General features: G+C 42.8%; 1 protein-coding gene across 7 annotated transcripts in view; it reads left to right on the forward strand.

Annotated features, from left to right (window-relative positions):
- LOC124237137 (amyloid beta precursor protein binding family B member 2) overlaps positions 1–23776 on the forward strand; it is a 368014-nt gene extending 344238 nt beyond the window's left edge. For all 7 annotated transcript variants that reach the window (XM_046656484.1, XM_046656486.1, XM_046656479.1 and 4 more), the window contains 6 exons: positions 3084–3198; positions 6167–6254; positions 6932–7015; positions 8681–8796; positions 10472–10651; positions 19891–23776. In XM_046656484.1, the coding sequence (XP_046512440.1) occupies positions 3084–3198; positions 6167–6254; positions 6932–7015; positions 8681–8796; positions 10472–10651; positions 19891–20058 (751 nt within the window). In that variant the 3' untranslated portion in view covers positions 20059–23776. The remainder of the gene's footprint in view (positions 1–3083; positions 3199–6166; positions 6255–6931; positions 7016–8680; positions 8797–10471; positions 10652–19890) is intronic.
- The last annotated feature ends 596 nt before the right edge of the window (positions 23777–24372 follow it).

Consider the following 24372-nt stretch of genomic DNA (forward strand, 5'->3'; position numbering starts at 1 on the left):
CCCAAACAAAGCCTGCAGCTGCTGAGCTTCTCCTTTGCGAAGATGTGGGTTCCAGATGGTTGCCTGAAGCATTAATCACTCTCTCCTGAGCCAGAAGAAAATGAAGATTAATAACAGTAACTTTTAAAAAATGACTCCTAAGGGGTTACGTATGAAAGAACAGAGGAGGGCACAGAGCTGAATCAGATCGGAATGATCCATTGCTTATTGATCAGGGCCTGTTTCATCCCTACTGATGGTGACCTTGGAATTGCTACACCTGTAGGCCAGCCAGTTGTCATGACGAGTGTGATGAAGCTTACATCATAGCTTACATCTGGAAGCTTAGATCACAGAATATCAGAGCCAGAAAGGGACCTTGAAAATCATATTTTTCAACCCCTTCACTTAGAGGTGAGGTTAGACTCTGTGCCCAAGTTTGTCAAGCTCAGTGGAATCAGGAACGGGGCTAGAGTTTGGGCTGCCCCCATTCCGATTCCTCGCCCTTACTATCTCTGAGAGAGGACCGACACAGCTGAGACCTGTGCAGTAATTACAGAAGAGAGGATAACAATTTAAATACTCTTAAGCATTTAGACACAAGCAAGGTCCTGGGGGCCGGAGGGCCAGGCAGGATTTTGAGCCAGACCATACAGAGTCGATGGGGTAGTGCACTCCAAACGGGGCAGGGAGGCCAGAGGTCACCAAGCGAGGGGAGATACCACGAGTGGACATGGAGACCCACCTTTCTGGAGCAGAGGGGAGAGCTCCTTAGTTGGTGTAAGGAGGCTGGAAGAGTTGGTGGGACAAATTTTGGAGCTCCTAAGATCCAGACAAAAGTTTTTGGACTTTCTATGGGTGACGATAGAGCTTTGAAGAGATTCGACCTCAGAAAAATGGTGACTGAACGTGGAATTTTGAAAGAAAAGAGTGTGTGGGTGAGACTGTGCATGTTATTTTAGGATCCATCTAGGGAAGAAGAGTAGCCAGAGCGAGAGGGGCAAGTACAGGGCTTCCCTGGAGCCTGGTCTCCAAAAGTGATGCCTTCTCTTTGTTTCTTTTTTAAGTAACATGTTGCCTTGATGGTGGTTGACATTAGGATGGAAAGGCCTCAGGTACACTGCATGGAAGAAGACAGTGCTCACTTCTCAAAGTCTGGCCCAGCTCCTGACCCAGACCCACCTCTCAAACCACTGTCATGGGACCTGTTCACGCCTCTGAACAGGGGCCAACTTTCCCCACAGGAAATCGGGACGTGTGTGCCGCAGGCCCTGTGCTTAAGGGAGGAAGGAACCTATTATGGCCAGGCCTGGGCTGAGTACTGGGGATGAATAAGGCACAAATCATCTTCACTGAGTTTTAAGGAGTTGTGGGGAAGGCAGACTCGTAAACAGACACAGGACTCAGTGGTAAGTGTGGTGTACTTACCAGAATACAAGGAGCCACAGCAGCACCAGGAAGGGTGCTTACCCAGCTTCAGCTGAGTCCCACGCTCATGGCAAGGGCGTGGAGAGAACATGAGCAGAGGCAGGGAGGTGGGGACCTGCTTAGGATGCCTGAGGGTTGGTAGGGCTGGCAAGGAAGGGGGGAGTAGGTTCAGGACATTTTCAGGAGGTAAAATGGGCTGACCGTGGGGGTTGGGTATGCAGGGTGAGGGGTGTCAGGGAGGCCTCCTGGTTCTAGCGTGGAGGACACCAGAGACAGAACATGAGGAAGAAGGAAAAGGTTGGGGAGAGCAGATGTTGAGGTCAGATGCAGGCAGGCTGAGGTGAAAGTGCCTATGGGACAGCCGGGTAAAGATGCCCATCACTGGGAGCCCTGCTGCAGGCTGCCTGGGGCGTGGCAAGGCGAGGGGGGCCAGGCTTTTCCGGCTGGGCCTTCATGATGGCCAGTTGCCTCCAATGTGTAGATCCCTCTGCCTTCCCAAGGAAGCCAAGGATATCTTGGAGAAAGTATCTACCACAGTCTGTGAAAAGACTGCCAGTTCTTACATTAGGAGAAATAAATAAAAATAAACTCATCTGTGGTTATGTCTACAGAGAGTATCCTGGCTTAGCAACATATGCAGAGAAATCATTGTGATCCATTACCTGATGGGTAAATCTGGGTACTTATTTTTCATACGCATTTTGATCTTTCAACCACTGTCCTCCAATAACAACAGTGAGAAATTTAGTTGTATAGCATGGTTCTTTTGAAGCCAGGTAATGTCACAGTCAATAGCCTTTTCATCAGTGAAACAGATGGTAAACCCAGCACCAGCTGCATGCTCATCGTGGTGGCTGAGCTGACAATATATGGTGTGATGGTGCTGCCGTCTCCCTGAGCTCGGAGTATGAGAGCCGTTTAACAGAATCAAATGCCTTTGACGGGAGTTCAGCCTGTGGTGTCTCTTTGTGTTCCGTCCTGCCCTGTGATTGCCCGTCATCTTTGTCAAGCAGCTGTGGGTCTGATCCATCCTCTGTGCTCATGTTTACACATTAGAGCTTCTGCAACACCACTGTGTTTGTCGCAGTATCACTCATACAAATTCCTGTTCTTTCAAGCCTTTCTGTTTTATAATCGTAATATTTATAATCATAATATTTGTTGTTACTCTAGATAGCAAGTTCCTATAAAATTCGTTTTTCATGAAGGGTTGTTAGAGATTCCAAGAGTTCAACACACCAGGTTTGGGGAACGCTAGTCATTTTACTCAGAAATGAATTCCTAGTATCCATAAAGTTGTTCCTCTGGTTTAGGTAGCTGTTGAAATGTAAATTCTTTTGTGTGTGAGGAAGATTGGCCCTGAGCTAACATCTGTTGCCAATCTTCCTTTTTGCTTGAGGAAGATTGTCGCTGAGCTAACATCTGTGCCAATCTTCCTCTATTTTATGTGGGATGCTGCCACGGCATGGCTTGATGAGCGGCGCTAGGTCCGTGTCTGGGATCCAAACCTATGAACCCCAGGCTGCCAAAGTGGAGCGCTCAAACTTAATCACTATGCCACCAGGCCGGCCCCTAAGTTTTTTTTAACCATTGCCTACTCTCAGTTAACATTCATCACTAGAATGTGTGTTGGTAAAGGTTCCTTACTGATATACTGATGAATTTTGTTTGCACAGAGATTTTGCTTATGTAGCAAGAGACAAAGATACAAGAATTTTGAAATGTCATGTATTTCGATGTGACACACCAGCAAAAGCCATCGCCACAAGTCTCCACGAAATCTGCTCCAAGGTAAGGGGGAGTCAGAGCACAGTGGTCCATCCCTCTCTTTTCTCACTGCTTGAGCAGGGAGGGGGTTTGAAAGGTCAGGAGAGGGGCCACGTGGACCTGCAAATTGAGCTTGGGGAGAAGCGGGTTGACTCTTTGTTCCATCCACCTCATTACAGTGCTCTCGCTGCCTGTCAGGCATTGCTCTAAATGGCACTCTGTCTACCAAATGACTGCAGCCTTAGTCCCTCCCACAGCCCGGGGGGTATAATAGGTAGACACAACAGTGGCAGGTGCAGGGCAGAGCTGTGTAAACCAAGCCCAGCCAGGAAACAGGGGAAAGGAGTTAGGGCGGATTTCCCAGGGACAGGGCCACCTGATCTGAGAGTGAACACAGAAGCGAGGGTGCTAACAAACCAGCTGGGTGTCTGTGGAAATGCAGGCAGCTGGGGGTTGCCATGAACGCATGCTGACTTCATGAGGACACACGGCAGCTCGTGGAAACCCTGACCAGCCGTGAGGCAGGGCTGTGGTCACTGTCTCACACTGGTGAGGGTCCCGCTTCCTTAACCAGAGTCCGGGCATCGCCAGCCCAGCCTCCCACCTTCCCTCCAGCATATTCCTAACACAAATGTCCCCGCCCTCTGCCCAGCGCTTCCACTCACATCCATTGGTGGGGTCTTGTACCTTTCAGGAAAGCCTTCTATTATTGAGTGGTTCTGGCTGTTATAGAGTTCTTTCTTGTGTTAACCTGAACTTTTCCTCTCTGGAACCTCTGTGTATTTACTTGAGATCCGTGACCTGTAGCAACAGAGAAAGATTCCTTCAGTTTGTCTCTTTGCTGGGCAGCTCTTTATTAGTTGAAGCTGTGCCCTGTGCCTGGCACAATTAGAGATGCTGGACAAGTATCCATCGTTGAGTCTTCCTGCTCCTGACTTCCTCTCTTCTCCAGAATCCCCACCCCCATCTCTTCAGCCACTTTTGGGTCATGTGGTTACCAAGCTCCTAACCAGCCTCTTCTGGGCATACTCTGGTTGGTTGCCCCTGAATGAACACAGTGTTCCAGAAATGAGCTGGCAGAGAACAGACCATGGACCACCCTGTCCTTTGACCTCAAGAATACAGTACTAGGGCCAGCCTGGTGGCGCAGTGGTTAAGTTCGCACATTCCACTTCGGTGGCCTGGGGTTCGCCAGTTTGGATCCTGGGTGTGGACCTATGCACCATTTGTCAAGCCATGCTGTGGCAGGCATCCCACATATAAAGTAGAGGAAGATGGGCACAGATGTTAGTTCAGGGCCAGTCTTCCTCAGCAAAAAAACAAAACAAAAAAAAAGGATTGGCATCAGATGTTAGCTCAGGGCTAATCTTCCTAAAGAAGAAAAAAAAGAAGAAGAATATAGTACTAGGATGATTGGTCTTCTTAGCAATCATATCACCCACTGGCTTATATTCAAATAGTGGTTGGCCACACCCTCAGGACGCTGTCACTGACTTCCTTCAGCCAGGCCTTTCCACTCCCCAAACCTACTTATTGAATCTAAATACAACACTTCACCATCACCTCTGTTGAACATCACCTTTCTGATTTTGAGCCGACAGCATGACCCAGCCACATTCTCACAATTCCTCCTGGGCTGGCAAGCCCCAGGCTGTGGCCACAGCCACCGCCGTGGCACAGCCTGATATCTGAGCCACAGGAACGAAGCAGATGCAAGCCACAGTTCCTGTGGGAACTGTCTCCAGTCCCAAAAGAAACAGCCCGCCAGTCTGCAACTCTGACCCATGTGACAAGGACATGCAGGATGGGTCTGGGGACCACCACGTTTATCCCAGCCAATAGTCACGCTTTGCATGGACAGGACCAGGCACAGCTGGACCTTTTGCAGCGTTGCAGCACACTCCCCAGGCTTCCTTTTTTCAGTCATTCATGCCACCAATATAATCGAGCACCATTTATGTGCCAGGCACTGTTCTGAGGAGACAGCAGAGACCAAAACAGAAAAAAGGCCTTGTCCTTGTGGAATTTGTATTCGAGTGTAAAGCCCTTGGAACCTGGCCTGGAACAGAACAAGTGCTCAAGAAATACTCCACTTTATGATTGTCAGCAGCCCTCCTGCCCACCGCCCCAGGCACAGGTCTGGAAATGGACGGAGCGGAGCTCTGGAGAGGAAATGACTTTTGTTCCAGTTGGAATGGAAAGCTTGGGCTGGAAATGAAGATCTGAGTTGCTTTTGGGGTCTTTGAAGGGTGGGCTTCATTCAGCCCTTGAACCCACAGCACTGTGTAAACAAGAGGGAAAGGGAAGACTCTTAGATAGAGGAGACATTAATGTCCCTAACGGAAGAGAGACAGTTTGGAAGACAGCTGACAGATTTAAACAGCTTGAGAAAAACAATCACAAGGATAGCAGCTAATATTTCTGAGCGTTTACATGTGATCCTCAGAACCAACATAACATTATTGTTATTGGGGACATAAATGTTATCAGTATCCCCATGGACAGTGGAGAAAATGAGACACGAGAGGTCAGGTGACTTGGTCACACAGCCAGTACATGGTGGAGGTGGGATTTGAACCCATGTACTGTGTCCCCAGATTACCTTAAAAGAGAACCTAAAAGTCAGCATCCGGAAGCAGTGGGGGGAGTCCACTGCTCTGTGTTCCACTGACCACAGTGGGCCAACAGGCCCACCCTTGACTAGGGATATTTGTTTGGGTTGTTTTAGTAGAGTTGGGAGCCTGGTGAATGGAAGAATGAACTCCAAACAATTAGGAGACTTACTCTGAGGGATAGTCATTCACCTGTTATCCCTAGAGGACTGAGCACAATTCTCAATATACGTAGCTCAGAGACACGAGGGTGAGAAGGGAGGCAACAGACTAAAGCTGGGTTAACCTGGAAGTGAAATCAGCTTGGGCACGTACTGGCTGGGATGGCTGAAGACAGGGGGTCTCAACCACAAACCAAAGCTGTGCTTTCTCTTCTTCAGATTATGGCCGAACGGAAGAATGCCAAAGCCCTGGCCTGTGGTTCCTTACAGGAAAGAAACAATGTGAATCTCGACGTTCCCTTGCAAGGTAAGTCGGTGGCAACTGCTCCCTTCTTGGTGGTGCTGTCCATCCTAGTCAAGAACCAAAGGGTCTCAGATGGTTCCGTGGTGTTTCTAATCTCCTTAAAAACAATGCTCGACTCAACAAACACGCACTGAGCATGCACCCGGTGTCCTCCCCATGGCGTAGAGTTGATTTTGTGTCAGTAGGATTAGTCAGGAAGGGCCAAGGTGAGTTTTGTTGTTGGACAAGATTAAAGAACAGTATCTTTGGTGGGTTTATAGCTCACGTACAGTCTAGAGTAAAGACCAGCTGGTTTAAAAATATGTGGGTTGATATTGGGTGGGGCTCTGTTATTTTCCCAAACTGTGCCCTTTGTGATTAAATTTTCTCTGAGCATAAACCACATCTAACAAATAGGACATCAAAAGCTCTTACTTAGCACACATCAAAGGGACAGTAGCAGCTTTAACACAGATTCCAGTTCCTGCTTTTACATGTTTTCCTGCCTAGAAATGAAAGTTGGATGGGATTTGGATGGACAGAGCCCAGTGTCTCCATTCTTATAGAACAATTGCGCATTTGCCTTTAGAAACACAGGACAATATGGCACCGGGGGTGCGTTCCAGGTGACATAGTGATGGCTGCGTTTTATGTGTATGTTGGAACCACTGAGAAAAACGTGTTGCTTTTGTTCCCTGTAGTAGATTTTCCAACACCAAAGACTGAGCTGGTCCAGAAGTTCCACGTGCAGTACCTGGGCATGTTACCTGTAGACAAGCCGGTCGGTATGTGAAACACGTCTTTCCACTTTGCAGGTGTTGGGAATACCTCATAGGAGGTATTCAGCCTCCCAAAAGGGTGGGGTCTACTGTGTCACTGCCTTTCCATGTGTGGACTCTGGCCCTTGCACTGTCACCAGCCAGAGCACAGGAATAGTCCTGATCAAAAGAGCATGAGATGATAGGAGAGGACAGGTTAAGCTGCTCTGACCTGTGATCCCCACATTATAGGGACCTTAACAAAGCAGACACGTTTCTCATTTACCGAAGAGTCCAGAGATGCGCAATCCACGGCTGTAGCAGGACTCTGCCATTCTCAGATAGGGCCTCCTCCTCTGGGGCCAGGCACCTGCTTCAGTCCTCGTCAGCTGGCGGGCAGGGAGAAAGCGCTGGGGGAGCCCTCATGCCTTTCTTTCAAGGTGTGAGTCAGCAGCAGCACACACAGCAGTCAGCTCACATCCCAGGGGCAGAACTTAGTCACTTAGCCATCCCAAGCTGAGAGGAGCCTGGGAGATGTGGCCTTTCCCAGGTAGAAAAGGCTGTGGAGAAATCAGAGCCTTCATGTGCTGCTGAGGGGAATGTAAAATGGCTCAGCTGCTTTGGAACAGCCTGGCAGCTCCTCAAAAAGTTAAACGTAGAGTTACCATTGGATCCAGCCATTCTGCTCCTATGCACATGCCCAGATGAAATGAAAACATCTGTCCACATGAAAATATATCCACAAATGTTCACAGCAGCGTTATTTGTAACAGTCAAAAAGTGGAAACCTAAATGTCCATCAACTGATGAACAGATAAATAAAATGTGATAATGCCATACAATGGAATGCTATCTGGCAATAAAAAGGAACGAAATACTGAAACATAGTACAACATGGATAAACCTTGAAAACATGCTAAATGAAAGAAGCCAGTCACAAAGGGCCACATACCGCATGATTCCATTTATATGAAATGTCCACAATAGGCAAATCTCTAGAGATGGAAATTAAATAAGTGATGGCCAGGGGCTGGGAGGAGATGAAGGGTAACTCCCAAAACGTACAGGGTTTCTTTTTGGAGTGATGAAAATGTCCTAAAATTGATTGTGGTGATGATCGCACGACTCTGTGACTATACTAAAAATCATTGAATTATACACTTTAAATGAGTGACTTGTATGTTATGTGAATTATATCTTGATAAAGTTGTCCTGCCTCACCTCCAACAAAACAGCTGTGGGAACACCCAGCAAAAGTGCCCCATTGACTAGCACATAGAGCTCATGTAAAGGTGCCACCCAAACTTGGCCTTAAGTAAACAAGTCAGATGAAGGAAGGTGGGGGTGTACTGGCAGACGCTGGCTTCCGTTGGGTCCCCTTTCCCAAAGCCCCTTGCTTAGAAAATGTTGCATTTGCTTGAGTACTGTTGATGCACTCGGAGCTGGGGAATCTTTGGAGAGAGCAGGAGAAAGGAGTACGATGGTCCGATAGTCAGGACATCACACTACATCTCTGGATGTTCCTGTGGAAGGAGCTGGCATTTCTTTTAAGCAAACATGAGAAATTAAACGTCTTGTTTTCTGGGGTTTTAAAGATCAGTCTGGTTACAGCCCTTACGGGGTGATTTGGGCCCACATTTGAGAGTGATAAATAGCTTGAGGACTTTTCTCAGTTGTCCCTTCCATCCACAGGAATGGATACCCTGAACAATGCCATAGAAAGTCTCATGACCTCATCTGACAAGGAGGACTGGCCGTCAGTGAACATGAACGTGGCCGATGCTACTGTGACCGTCATCAGTGAAAAGGTACAGAGGGTTGTAGGTGCCATTGGCCTATGTGGGCGGCAGTGAGGTTTGGGACACAATAACTTTCCGTGAAACTTAGACACAGAGCCACGTCTCGACCTCTGGGGAGTTGTGCTTGCTTGTGATTAGAATAGCCTACATTTGAAAAAAAAAAAAAGATTTTTCCCCTTGTGTCTGGATCTTTGCACACCTTTGCTTTCCTGGACTCAGAAGCTCCTATTCTGGTGCTCCTGATTCTTTCTTCCTCATATGCCCAAGAGATTTAAATCGTTCACTGGAAGTGACTGTATGACGCTAGCAGTAACTCACTAATGGGGTTTGGTTTTCTGGCCAGTCACTCTCCAGGCTCCAGAATTGACTAGGCAGTTTTCTGGGGTTGGAGCACAGGAGACGCTTCTGTCGTGGAAGGTCCTGTGGTTTGTTCTGTCAGTAGTAGCAGGGGCCATTGGTCATCTTGAGAGAGGCCAGCATTAGCCTCAACTCAAACTATCCCAATTTTGTGGTTGAGGAAACTAAAGCACAGAGAGATTAAGTAACTCCCCAAGGTCACACAGTCAGAAGTAGTAAGGTCAGGATTCGAATCCAGGCAAACTGGCTCCCAACTCTTTACCACTTGTCTGCCTCTGTGAAGCAGCTGTCATGAAAAGGCCACAGTCTTTGGCCTGCTCTTGCTTCTGTCCACTAGCAGATCACCTTCAAGCCAGTTCACCTTCTAAAGAGGAGTGAGGTGCTCACTGACCCCAGCCGCCTCTCCAGCCTGCCATGCTGGGTTGTCTTCAAGTCTTCAGTCGTCATGCCCTTTCCCACCTCCGCATCTTTGCAAGAGCTGCTCCTTCTGTGCTCCACCCCTTTGCCTACCCAGCCCCTACCCAGAGCTCAACTCAGATGTCATTTCTCCTAAGAAAACTTCCCGGCCTCTCAGACTAGTTTAGTTTTCTTGTTAAACAATCCCACATAACCTGAGTGAATATTTAATAATTCAAGATCTTAATGATCCAAAAGTCAACATTCTGGATGTGTTTACTAACTCAAAAATTGCATATGGTTGCTGCAAAGGATGTGGCGTTCATAAGAATGAATTCTGAACATTTCTTTGCACTGCATCATATGGATACCATATGGATATCAGTTTGTGAAAAAGAAAAAGAAAATGACTTGGCAACTTTTTGTTTTACACAGAAATATGGTTCAACGTCCTGTTTAGCTTGGGAAGAAGAACTGGATGGAAAAGGATCCCATGGCTCTTTTTCTCTTGGTGCCCTGGGGTTTCCAGTGGGTTCCCCTGGGCAAATGGGTTTTGAGCCACTGGGTGCCCTGTATGAGCAAGATGTGAGAAATAGACATGACATTGTTCCTACCTTCGGTGGACTCACAGGCTTGCAACACAGTGGATAGGGAACAGAGCACACAAACCACGGTTGCAGTGTAGTTCGGAGCAAAATTAAATACCGGAATGAGACACTATAGCAGTGATGGCCTCTCCAGACGCATTTAGAAACTTGCCTCTTTAGAAAAATACAAGTCCTTTCTAAGTTCAGTCTGGCTATATATTTCCTAGTACCAGCTCCTGTATGCGGCCACTCTAAGCTTGATTCCATGATTTAAGAGCTGAACCTGTTTGTGACTATTGCCTGGCTTCCCAGAGAGCGAGGGCTGTGAACTATGTCTCTTGCAGAATGAAGAGGAAATCCTAGTGGAGTGTCGTGTGCGATTCTTGTCCTTCATGGGCGTCGGGAAGGATGTCCACACATTTGCCTTCATCATGGACACTGGGAACCAGCGCTTTGAGTGCCACGTTTTCTGGTGTGAGCCGAATGCCGGTAACGTGTCCGAGGCGGTGCAGGCCGCCTGCATGGTGAGTAATCCCACCACAGGGGTTCAACCCTCATGCCCCTGCCTTTGTTTTATATGCCATAAATTAGAGCAGAGTTACTAATTTAAAAGAAGACAAGTCTAATCTCTAAAGTACTGTTTTACCGTATAACACCCTCATTCCTGTGGACAGAGTCAGTTATGATGAGCAGTTTGCCATCTCAGGAGGCGAGGACACCTGAGAGCAGCAGCGCCGGGTGGAGCCAGATTCTGTGGGACTCCAGTAACATCAAAAAGGGTGATCTTCAAAACCACAAATTGAGGATTCTCAACTCTTGGTCCCTAATTAATTGGAGTATGTGGTCAGGAAATGTTGGTCGTGCATGAGTGAGTTGGTGCTGTTTGGGACCAACTCAGTACTTTAAAAATAAAATGCAATGTATTGAGTGAGTTTTATTTTAGATAGTTTGTTTAAGTGACTTGTTCTTACATATTTTGTTTTCTTTCTATCTGTGAACTCAGTCCTTACAACAATCCTGTTAGGTAGTTGTTAGTTCTGTTTTATTTATGAGAAAACAGAGGGTCGGAGGAGAGAACGGGCCCCAGGGCACAGAGTTGGTAAGTGACAGAGCCTGCATTCAGTGCCAGGTCTTCCAGGTACCAAAGCTAGTGCTCTTTGCATCACATATATGATTTCAAACAAAGGTACTTCATCATTTATTCCGCAAATATCCTTTGAGCACCTATTATGCCAAGCACTGAAAAAGTTCTAGTAAAAATGAGGGGACTGTATGAATGTAGGCATCCAAACCTGGGGTGCTGGTATATTCTAGCAACAGCAGATTGGATTGGTGGAACCAAGTGGGAGGAGGCAAGGTCCACCTCATGAAAGGCCTGTGATGTCATACTAAGGTGTTTATCTTCGGCAAAGATCATTAAGTGGGAGTGAATTGATCATGCTAGGTTTTAAAAGTGTACTCCAGAACAAAGGAAAAGAATGTGGAAGACGAGGCTGAGGTGGGGAGATCAGCCAGGAGGCCAGTTTACTGGTCCGGGTGAGAGCTTTGGAGCATCTAAATGGGAGAGTGGCCATGGGAATAAACAGGAGCAGATGATTGGAGAGACGTTGTAGAGAATCGCTTGGCCTTGGCAGGAGGAATGCTGAATTTGAGGCACCTGTGCTTCATTTAATCACTCCATCATTTATGGGCTGGACTCTAGGAGGTTCATGTAGGACTGAGATATGATCCTTGCATGGTGGAGTTTAGGTATATGGGGGAGAAGGGTTAACCAAAATTCTGCTGTAGTGTAGAGAGTGCTATAACTAAAAGTATGAGACTGCTCTGGATTGAGAAGTGACTGGGAGAGAAAGGAGTGGGGACCCTGACAGTAGATAACTCATGAAGTCAGACAGTGAAGGGGTAGCTTGAAGCACAACACTGAGGGGTTTGCTCATTTGTTTTAGGATTGGGGAGATTCATGCATTTTTAGGCTGAGAGAAGTGAGCCAGTGAAGCTGGATTGAAATGGGGGTCATATAACATATAACATATAACATATAACAAGACCTTGAGGCAAGGTCTTGGTGGCAGATTAAGAGCCTGGGGTTGGGGCTTAGCCTCCCAGTTGGGTTAGAGCGACTTTGAGACTGGCCAGATGCTAAGAATCAAGACTAGGTGGAATTTAGAGTTGTGGGAGTTCTGGTTTTGTATATGCAGTACCTCGCTAGGTTAAGAATGAAGAAAAAGGAAGAGGACGACGGCAGTTGGCAAAGGTGGGGAATGAGAAAAGAGAGCCAATCGACTGTGATCTTAAAAGCCACCTGTGAAATGGAGAGGACAGGTGGGAGAAGGGATGGGAAGACCTGAACCTGTGCACTCAGTATCTGACTCCATTCTCACCACAGTCCTCTGTGAGAGGACAGTTTCCCCTTGTACCGTGGAGCCGAATTCTAACTCACAAAAGCCTGCATGGAAAGGAGCAGGGCCAGGCGGAGGGGAGTGTCAAGATGCGCCTCCTGACCAGCCGCAGGGAACTGAGATGGGATAGCCAATGAGGAAGTTCAGTTGAGCACAAATGGAGGGTGACTATTTAGGCAATTCATGAAATTGAAAAGGATCATAACAGATGGTTTTAGTCACAAAATGAATGGCTTTCAGCCTTAATTATACACTTTAAGTGCTGATGACAATTAAATAATTAGCTTTTATCAGAAGTTACAGTTTGTTTTCCAAATCCCAGTCTCATTTTCTTAGAAACAATTTTTACTCATTTGTTTACTGTTCTAATTGCATTAGGGCAACCAGCTGAAGGGGCTCAGCCAATCCAGTGTAAGACATACTGATAAAATCAAACCTTTCTTTACAGTGCAAATCCAGAATTTGTAACTCAGTGGCCTACCTCTTGATTCATATCTGCACGATTCTCTGTCTGAAATATCTGTGCATGAATTTATACCAACTGAAAAATCTACAGCATTAACACATTCTTTTGAATCTACTTAATTAGTAGGCATATTTTGCAGCTGTGTGGTGTAGGCCCAGCTGAAGATATTTTGGTGAAATTTAGAATAAGAGCGATCGTTAATGAAATTGCTCAGGTGCAATTTTTTTTAATTGAGTTCATAATAGTTTACATCATTGTGAAATTTCAGTTGTACATTATTTCTTGTCTGTCATCACATGGATGCTCCCCTTCAGCCCCTGTGCCCACCCCACACCCCCCTTCCCCTGGTAACCACAGATGTGTTTTCTTTGTCCATGTGTTTGTTTATATTCCACATATGAGTGAAATCATCAGGTGTTTGTCTTTCTCAGTCTGGCTTATTTCACTTAGTATAATTCCCTCCAGCTCCATCCATGTTGTTGCAAATGGGATGATTTTGTATTTTTTTCTGGCTGAGTAGTATTCCATTGTATATATTTACCACATCTTCCTTATCTAATCATCAGTCAGTGGGCACTTGGATTGTTTGCATGACTTGGCTATTGTGATTAGTGCTGCAGTGACCATAGGGGTACATATGTTACTTTGGATTGTTGATCAAGTTGTTTGGGTAGATACCCAGTAGTGGGCTAGCTGGGCCGTATGGTAGTTCTATTTTCAGTTTTTTGAGGAATCTCCATACTGTTTTCCGTAGCGGCTGCACCAGTTTGTATTCCCACCAGCAGTGTATGAGGGTTCCCTTTTCTCCACACCCTCTCCAACATTTGTTATTTTTAGTCTTAGTGATTATAGCCATTTTAACAGGTGTAAAGTGATATCTTAGTGTAGTTTTGATTTGCATTTCCCTGATGATTAGTGATGTTGAACATCTTCTCATGTGTTTATTAGCCATCTGTATATCTTCTTTGGAAAAATGTCTGTTCATATCCTCTGCCCATTTTTTGATCGGGCTGTTTGCTTTTTTGTTGTTCACTTGTGTGAGTTCTTTATATATTATGTAGATTAACCCCTTATTGGATATATGATTTGCAAAAATTTTCTCCCAATTGGTGGGTTGTCTTTTGATCCCAGTTTCTTTTGCCTTGCAGAAGCTCTTTAGTCTGATGAACTCTCACTTGTTTATTTTTTCTTTTGTTTCCCTTGTCTGAGAAGACATGGTATTCGAAAAGATCCTTTTAAGTTCGACGTCAAAGAGTGTACTACCTATATTATCTTCCAGGAGTTTTATGGTTTCAGGACTTATCTTCAAGTCTTTGATCCAATTTGAGTTTATTTTTGTGTATGGCGTGAGATAATGGTCTACTTTCATTCTTTTGCATGTGGTTGTCCAGTTTTCCCAATACCATTTATTGAAGAGACTGTCTTTTCTACATTGTATGTTCTTGGTACCTTTGTTGAAGATTAGCTGTCTGTATATGTGTGGTTTTATTTCTGGGCTTTCAGTTCTGCTCCATTGATCTATGTGCCTGTTTTTGTACCAGTACCATGCTGTTTTAATCACTATGGCTTTGTAGTACATTTTGAAGTCAGGGATTGTGATGCCTCCAGCTTTGTTCTTTTTTCTCACTATTGCTTTAGCAATCCGAGGTCTTTGGTTGCCCCATGTGAATTTTAGGATTCTTAGCTCTATTTCTGTGAAGAGTGTCATTGGGATTCTGATTGGGATTGCATTGAATCTGTACATTGCTTTGGGTAGTATGGACATTTTTAACTATGTTTATTTTTCCAATCCATGTGCATGGAATCTCTTTCCATCTCTTTATGTCATTATCTATTTCTTTCAATAATCTCTTAGAGTTTTCATTGTATAAGTCCTTCACCTCCTTAGTTAAATTTATTCCTAGGTACTTTATTATTCTTGTTGCGATTTAAATGGAATTGTATTCTTGAGTTCTCTTTCTGTAAGTTCATTATTAGAGTCAGAAATGCAACTGATTTTTGTAAGTTGATTTTGGACCCAGCAACTTTACTGTAGTTGTTAATTATTCCTAATAGTTTTCCAATAGATTCTTTAGGGTTTGCTATAGATAAGATCATGTCGTCTGCAAACAGTGAGAGTTTCACTTCTTCACTTCCTATTTGGATTCCTTTTATTCCTTTCTCTTGCCTAATTGCTCTGGCCAAAACCTCCAGTACTATGTTGAATAAGAGTGGTGATAGTGGGCATCCTTGTCTTGTTCCTGTTCTCAGGGGGATGACACTCAGTTTTTGCCCATTGAGTATGATGTTGGCTGTGGGTTTGTCATATATGGCCTTTATTATGTTGAGGCAGTTCCCTTCTATGCCCATTTTGTTCAGAGTTTTTATCATAAATGGCTGTTGGATCTTGTCAAATGCTTTCTCTGCATCTATTGAGATGATCATGTGGTTTTTATTCCTCATTTTGTTAATGTGGTGTATCACATTGATTGATTTGCGGATGGTGAACCATCCCTGTGTCCCTGGTACAAATCCCACTTGATCATGATGGATGATCTTTTTGATGTGTTGCTGTATTCAGGTTGCCAATATTTTGTTGAGGATTTTGCATCTATGTTCATCAGCAATATTGGCCTATAGTTTTGCTTTTTTGTGTTGTCTTTGTCAGGCTTTGGTGTCAAGAGTTATGTTGGCCTTCTAGAATCTGTTAGGAAGTGTTCCATCTTCCCTAATCTTTTGGAATAGCTTGAGATGGATAGGTATTATATCCTCTCTGAAAGTTTGGTAGAATTCCTCAGGGAAGCCGCCTGGTCCTGGGCTTTTATTCTTTAGGATGCTTTTGATTACTCTTTGAATCTCTTTACTTGTGATTGTTCTGTTCAGATTCTCTATTTCTTCTTGATTCAGCTTTGGGAGGTTGTAAGAGTCTAAGAATTTATCCATTTCCTCTAGATTGTCCATTCTGTTGGCAAATAGCTTTTCACAGTATTCTCTTATAATCCATTGTATTTCTGTGGTATCTGTTGTTATTTCTCCTCTTTCATTTCTAATTTTATTTATCTGAGCTTTCTCTCTTTTTTTCTTTGTAAGTCTGGCTAGGGGTTTCTCAATTTTATTTATATTCTCAAAGAACCAGCTCTTTACCCTCATACACTGCTGGTGGGAATGCAAACTGGTGCAGCCACTATGGAAAACAGTATGGAGATTCCTCAAAAAACTAAAAGTAGAACTACCATACGATCCAGCCATCGCACTACTGGGTATTTATCCAAAGAGCATGAAGTCAGCAATCCCAAAAGTCCTGTGCACCCCAATGTTTATTGCAGCACTGTTTACAATAGCCAAGACGTGGAAGCAACCTAAGTGCCCATCAACAGACGAATGGATAAAGAAGATGTGGTACATATATACAATGGAATACTACTCAGCTGCAAAACAGAACAAAATCATTCCATTTGCAATAACATGGATGGACCTTGAGAGAATTATGTTAAGTGAAATAAGCCAGCGAGAGAAAGATAATCTGTGTTTGACTCCACTCATATGAGGAATTTAAAATTATGGACCAAGAACAGTTTAGTGGATACCAGGGGAAAGGTGGGGTAGGGGGTGGGCACAAAGGGTGAAGTGGTGCACCTACAACACGACTGACAAACATTAATGTACAATTGAAATTTCACAAGATTGTAACCTATCAATAACTCAATTAAAAAAAATTGAAAAAAATAAAAATAAAAATAAAAAAAATAAAAAGAACCAGCTCTTTGTTTCATTGATCCTTTCTTTCTATTGCCTTTTTTGTTTCAATAGCATTTATTTCTGCTCTGATTTTTATTATTTCTGTCCTTCTGCTGACTTTGGGCTTTGTTTGTTCTTCTTTTTCTAATTCAAATAGGTGTAGTTTGAGATTGCTTATTTGGGCTTTTTCTTGTTTGTTAAGGTGAGCTGGTATTGTGATGAATTTCCCTCTTAATACAGCTTTTGCTGCATTCCATATGAATTAGTATGGTATGTTTTCATTTTCATTTGTCTCCAGATATTTTTTGATTTCTCCTTTAATTTCTTCAGTGATCCACTGCTTGTTCAATAACATGTTGTTTGGTCTCCACCTCTTTGCCCTTTTCTCAGCTTTTTTCTTGTAATTAATTTCTGGCTTTATAGCATTGTGACCAGAAAACATGCTTGTTACTATTTCAATCTTCTTAAATTTATTGAGGCTTGCCTTGTTTCCCAACATATGGTCTATTCTTGAGAGTGTTCCATGCACACTTGAGAAGAATGTGTATTCTCCTGTTTATGGATGGACTGTTCTGTATATAAGTCCAACTGTTCTTGCTTTTCATTTAATTCCACTGTTTCCTTGTTGATTTTCTGTCTAGATGACCTATCCATTGATGTGAGTGGAGTGTTGAGGTCCTCTACTATTAATGTCTTCATTTAGGTTTGTTAATAGTTGCTTTATGAACTTTAGTGCTCCTGTGTTGGGTGCATAGATATTTATAAGTGTTATTTCTTCTTGATGTAGTGTCCCTTTGATCATTATATATTGCCCCTCTTTGTCTCTCTTTACCTGTCTTATCTTGAAGTCTACTTTGTCTGATATAAGTATTGCGACACCTGCTTTCTTTTGTTTGCCATTAGCTTGGAGTATCGTCTCCCACTCCTTCACTCTGAGCCTGTGTTTGCTGTTGGAGCTGAGATGTGTTTCCTGGAGGCAGCATATTGTTGGGTCTTGTTCTTTAATCCATCTCACCCTTCTGTTGTCTTTTTATTGGAGAATTCAATCCATTTATGTTTAGGGTGATTATCAATATATGAGGGCTGAATGCTGCCATTTTATCACTCGTTTTCCAATTCTCCTGCATTTCCTTTGTTTCTTGTCCTGTGTATTTTGGTCTACCAATTGAGTTATATAGTTTTTTATGTTATGTTTCTTTGTTTTCTCCTTATTTATTATTTGTGTCTCTGTTCTGCTTTTTTGTTTAGTGATTACCCTGAGGTTTGTATTCAAAATCTCGTGGATAAGATAGTCCCTTTTCTGATGGCCTCTAATTTCCTTAGACTAAACAGATTCAGTCCCTTTCCTCTCCCGCTCCTAAGGCCTCAGGTGCACTTTTGATTCACACTGGATGAACCTAACTAACATTAGAAATTCCCAGTCCAGTGTCCCATGTTGCCACACCTGCCCATTTATAAATCCATGCTTTGTAAGAGTGTGGTTTTGGTTGTGAGGCAGACCTAGCAAGATACCTTACATAGAGGAGACATGATAAATCATTTTTCATGTGATTAGGTTGAAAGGGACTAGTTTTGTGGCCTTTGGGCAATGACAAAACCTTGTGACACAGAGTCTTGCTGTAAACAGTTTATGCCTCTCAGGGGAAACATCAACTTTTTTCACAACTATACTAAAGAACCTATTAATATTTAAGTAGATTTCTAAAACTCAGCCATGGAATTAATTAAAATGCTCAGATTAGGAAAAAACATTTGATAAATTTTTTTCTTTTTTAGATTTTATTTTTCCTTTTTCTCCCAAAGCCCCCCAGTACATAGTTGTGTATTTTTAGTTGTGGGTCCTTCCAGTTGTGGCATGTGGGACGCCACCTCAGCATGGCTTAATGAGCAGTGCCATATTGGCACCCAGGATTCGAACCAGTGAAACCCTGGGCTGCTGAAGCAGAGTGCGTGAACTTAACCACTCAGCCACGGGGCCGGCCCCACATTTGATAAATTTTAACCTTCTTATCTAATTTTGAAGAATTATTTATCTTTGCATTAATACAAAAGTGGGGGGATTATGTTATATGTCTGAAGGATAGAAACTGTCCGTGATACCAGTGCTAATGGATTTTTAAAAATTAATCCATTAGGGGGGCTGGCCCTATGGCTGAGTGGTTAAGTTGGTGCGCTCTGCTTCAGCAGCCCAGGGATTCACAGGTTCGGATCCTGGGTGTGGACATGGCACCACTCATCAGGCCATGCTGAGGCAGTGTCCCACATAGCACAACCAGAAGGACCTACAACTAGAATATACAACTAGGTACTGAGGGGCTTTGGGGAGAAGAAGAAACAAACAAAACAATTAATCCATTAGGATTTAGACTTGTATATAAAATGTATCCTTAAATCTTAATACATCATTCTTTGTATTAAAGCAGGAAATAGAGGAAAGAACAAACATTTATGAACGCCTTCTGCATTGCTAGGCCTATTTTAGGCATTTTTACAAGTATTCCTTAATCATAACACCCTCTGTAAAGGTCCCCATTCTTCAGCCATTTTACATTGAATCAAGAGGAAGGCCACTGAGTTAGAGATGCTGGATTCAGGGTGTAAAGAAAAGTTTGATTTTATCAGTGTGCCTTACACTGGATTGGCTGAGCCCCTTCAGCTGTTGCCCTAATGCAATTAAAACAGTAAGAAATGAATAAAAATTGAGGCTCAGACAGATTTGATAATTAGCCTGGGCTCATACGGTCCACAGGTGATGGAGCCTAGCTTCAAACTCTGCCCTTTCTACTGTGCTCTCCCTCAACGTGAGCACTTACCTCATGGACACAGATGCACATGTCTCTGAGGAAGGATTTAACCGTCTCTCCCAATCCTTTTTCTTTTCATTAGCTCTTTGACTATGAGCTGTATTAATTGCAGCCTGTCAATATAGAGAACAAATAGACAGTAGAGGATGGAAGAAAAGGGTGGCAAAAGCCACAACACCTTTGCTGAGCCTAATGATCTTTTAAGAGAATTTAAAACACCCACATTAAGAAAAAAATTAACTTTCTCTTGGATTTATGTTTAGGAGCTAGGTTGTTAACTTTTGAGACGTGATAACCTAACTAATGCGATGAGTTAAAATCACGTTCAACAAGAGATGATACGTTATTAACGCCCACAAAACATTTTTTCATTCCAGTTACGATACCAGAAGTGCTTGGTAGCCAGGCCGCCTTCACAGAAAGTTCGACCACCTCCTCCGCCAGCAGACTCAGTGACCAGGAGAGTCACAACCAATGTAAAACGAGGGGTCTTATCCCTCATTGACACTTTGAAACAGAAACGCCCTGTCACAGAAACGCCATAGCTGCATATGTTAAAGGATTCTCTACTATTTACCTGAAGACTGAACAGCTACACTAAAGAAGATGAACTGATGTCTGGCCTTCCGTTCAGTTGCTGATGCTTTGTCTTCAGAGAATTTATTCCTAACCAGTGTTAGACAAGCATGATCTCTCGTCTCGCCACCATCATGTGATATGAAAAGAAGCATGACTAATTTTTTTTTGCTGTCAGTAAGTTACATCATGAGCAGTGGAAGGTCTTTTTCTTATTGTAAATATCGTGAACATTGTTTCACACACACAGAGAAGGATGTGGCCACACCCCTCCTAGTGAACTAATCCTGAGTCCTTGGAGTGAATGACGTCTGAGGTAGTGTCACCATCGTCTTGACTGGATCTGTCACAAGCAACCTTTAAGTCCTACGGCACTTCACCCTGTTTTCAACGTTGGAGTAGATGCTGTGTACCAGACACATTTGAATTGCTGTAAGAATAGGATGACCAGGTTTTGTTTTCGTTTTTCATAAAATTGAACCTCTAGGTTGACAAAATTGGCTGTTGGCATCAGTACCGAAACAAACTGGCAGCTTTCCTTGGCGAGCTGTTTGACACATGGACACCATTTCATGTCTACAGCTGTTTGTGGGATGTTGGGGGAAAAAAGTGAAACTTCAAAATCGAAAAACAGACTAAATTTCAGAAATCAAAATCAAACAAAAATAGCCTTTCTTTTCAGATGGTTTTCAAAGTGATTATTAAGAGATTAACAAAATCATAACGCATTTCGGGTGGGACATTTTTCAAACTTCTGCCTTATACTGTACAATGCAGCTAGAGAATTATAGTTCACTATGGCCATTCTCTACTTAAACAATATTAAAATGAAATGCTCCTCGTCAGCCTTTCATCCTTAGGAGTTTGATAATTAGCCAATATGCAATTTGGAGTTGAGGACGTACCATTTCTATTTTAGATCTCCACCACCACATTATTTTGTTAGTCCACGGCCTAGGTAAGCATCTGCTAGGATCCTGCATCTAGCTCAATCTTACCCTGATGCTTTTTGCCCAGAAAGCTGTCTCTCCATCATGTATAGTCCATGGCAACAAATTACATTAAATCGAACCTTTCTTGAATTTTATGTATTTAATATTAGAATTTGTTGCAACTCTACTAGATATATTTTTAAATTTGTATTTTTTTCCATTTTATTTCCAAGATTTAAAAATTTATCAGAGCAAAATATACATAGGAACAATGGACTGTTTAACAAGGTTCCCAAAAATAGCACTTTCCTGCTTCTCTCTCTATAGATAAAGGAACTTAGCTGTAGAGATTACATAGGTTTAGACTCTTGTTGACATTGTTGTTTTAAAAGGAAGTTGCTAAGGAGATCAATCTAAACACTGGTCTTGTTTCCTTTTTAATGTCAAAATTAGCATTTTATAACATTCAGTTATAACAGTAATGCTCTATGTTAATCCACTTTTATGTACTTGTCAAAATGGTTTCCACATTCTTATCACATTTGAGCCTTATAAGATAGAGAAGATACTAAACACATTTGAGAAATGAAAATATGAAGTACCAAGAGGCTCAGTCATTTAGCCTAAGATCTCATGAAAGTTAGTGAGAAAACCAGGACTAGGGCTCACACTTCCCAACTCTAAGTTATGCTGCTTCCACACCAGCCAGCAAGAGTCTTTCTGGAATTACTCCGGGCATATCCAGCTGTTGTCAGGAAATCTTAGGATTCCCTGTATAAGTAGGGCAATGTGTCCAAATTACTCACGCAGTGCTGTCAATTACAAGACGCTTGCCCTCTCAGTCCAGCACTGTTTTCCTGCTGTGTGCCTCAAACCAGTTGTGGAGGACAGGATTCTACATGCAGTACAGCTGGTTCAACCCACAAGATTTTCCGGGGATGTCACATATGGTAGACATAATCCTAACTCGTGATACTTCGCCACCAGGGAACGTGATGGAATGACTAGGTGGCTTCCTCCCTCCGTCCCCTCTCAGAATTCTGGAATTATTTGCTAGCACCCTAGTGTTGTGACAAAAAAGATGACACTCTAGAAATGAATTATACTTCTCACCAGCCTATATACTGTTCTCTCTGAAGTAACCAATACCATCGTAAGAAATTATTGCATTAGGAAAATCCTTACTGTGCCCTTTGAAAGCTGTTCACAATTCAATCCTGATGATCATTCATCTTGATCTCCACAGTGAAATGTTTGAGTGTGATAAACCTCAAAATCCTGAACAAGTCATCCACTCTTGTATTGGAACTCTCTACTGTTCGTTTTTCAAGGCATACATTTATTTGTTTTCAGGATCAAGAGTACTGAGCTAGCTTTAAGTAGCAAACTGATTTATATATGCAATTATAGGATGCATTAAGATGAATGATAGCCTTTACATATTGAAAACTTTACTGCAGATATTTTCATTTGAAAATAGCTTTGCATACTAAATGCAATTAATTTTGTAAAATTAATTATGTTAAACAGTATGTTCAGACACTTCCTGCCATGGCCAAAAAGTACGTATGAGAGTCCGTGTGTCTTTTTCTGTGAAAGGGTGCCAGTGTGTGACCTGATGACGTAGTGAGACTTCAGTTATCTATGCATTCTTTATATCTGTGATTCGGTAAACAGGCAGCCATGTTCACTATGCCTTGGATGTCTTATCATTTTTTTAATTAATCTGTTAAATACAGCTTAAAATATTTTTATTTTATTTATTCTATTTTTACTGAAATATACTGCATTATTGTGTTAATGTATTATCTTTACTGGATATTATCTCACAATGTATCCAGGCCTAAATAATCTCAGTGAACTGTATACATTGCCTAAAAGGTGGTTTTGTAATGATTTATAGTCACATTTTTATTGGAATATGTAGAAGACAAAATGCTTACAGTTCCTTTTATTTTTTAAAAGCAGCTAGATAGACGCAGACTTGCCACCTCATGTCTGTGCTCCTTGGCAGCATCAAGGGGAATAGCCAACATGCCTATGGCTAGAAACTTTACTTTGCAAACTCAAGCACTGCCTGGTGCTTCGTTTTTATATCCTTCACGACACGTGTGATCTCATCTGAAAGACACATGTCCACATGCCCTCTGTTTCCCCCTGGATATAAGATTACCCATATCTAACTAGGACCATTGTTTTTTGTTTGTCTCTGTCTTATTGCATGAAGGGACATTAGACCCATTTCCATTAAAATAAGTTCTTGGTGATAAACTGTTGGCACTGCTACTTTTTAAAAAGTCCACTTTCTGATTTTATGATAGACATTTGTAAGGCGATCCTACACGAGATTGGTTGCTAGAAGCCCTAAATCTTTCCTCCTTTGCTTGTATGACACACTCATTTCATAAGTGTTGCAACACAAATTCAAGATTTTGTAAACCATAAGAAAAACATTTCCCTAACTGATATTAGCACAATTTAACTAGTAAAATCATTAGCACTCTAGTTTGCCAGGCTGACTTAACATAATACAGAGCTAACGTGTGTTATACAGCCAGTAAAATGAAGTGAGTTTATTTCAGCTTCAGGGAAAAGGTCCTGCTCACACTTCATCAGTGAGAACACTCCCCTGCCGTCAAAGCAGCTTGTTTATCCCAAGAGAACATTTGGTTTTGCTTTCTGCCCCTTTTGCTGTTGACCACTTTTACACATTTTAAATGTAATATGTTGTGAGAATAAACTTAGCTGCATAAAATGTTTGGCTCATTTATCTGACACCTCAGTCATATATCTCCAGGAATACAAATACCAGTTTAGTGTCTCCACCCTAGTCATTTTATTTTCAAATTTTTCTTACCTCCAAGTTAAAATCATTTTAGTAATGTCAAATTCTGCTTTGATTGCATATTTCCACCTGGTAAGAACTAGAAAGTAACTTTAAATTTTGAGTAGTTCGAGCCCACCCCCTGGTGGCCTAGTGGCTATGTTTGGCCCACTCCACTTTGGCAGCCTTACTTTGGCCCACACCACTCATCTGTCCGTGGCCGTGCTGTGGTAGTGACTCACATACAAAAAGAGGAAGACTGGCAGTGGATATTAGCTCAGGGAGAATCTTCCTCAGCAAAAAAAAAAAAAAAGTTCATCACACTGTCCTCATTTGGTGATCAGGAAGGACAGCTGGCCTTCTGGACACAGAGGCCTGTTTTGTCACCATCTTGAGGCTTGTGTGAACAGTTTTTCTAGTATTAAGATAGTCTGTCTTTCATTTCCTTTAACAACTTGACATCAAAGAATGAAGGACAGAGTTGTACAGGCACTAAATCCAGAATGAAAGGTAACTGGAAGACTCAG

This window comes from Equus quagga, chromosome 3 (assembly GCF_021613505.1).
Source record: "Equus quagga isolate Etosha38 chromosome 3, UCLA_HA_Equagga_1.0, whole genome shotgun sequence".
Taxonomy (NCBI): domain Eukaryota; kingdom Metazoa; phylum Chordata; class Mammalia; order Perissodactyla; family Equidae; genus Equus; species Equus quagga.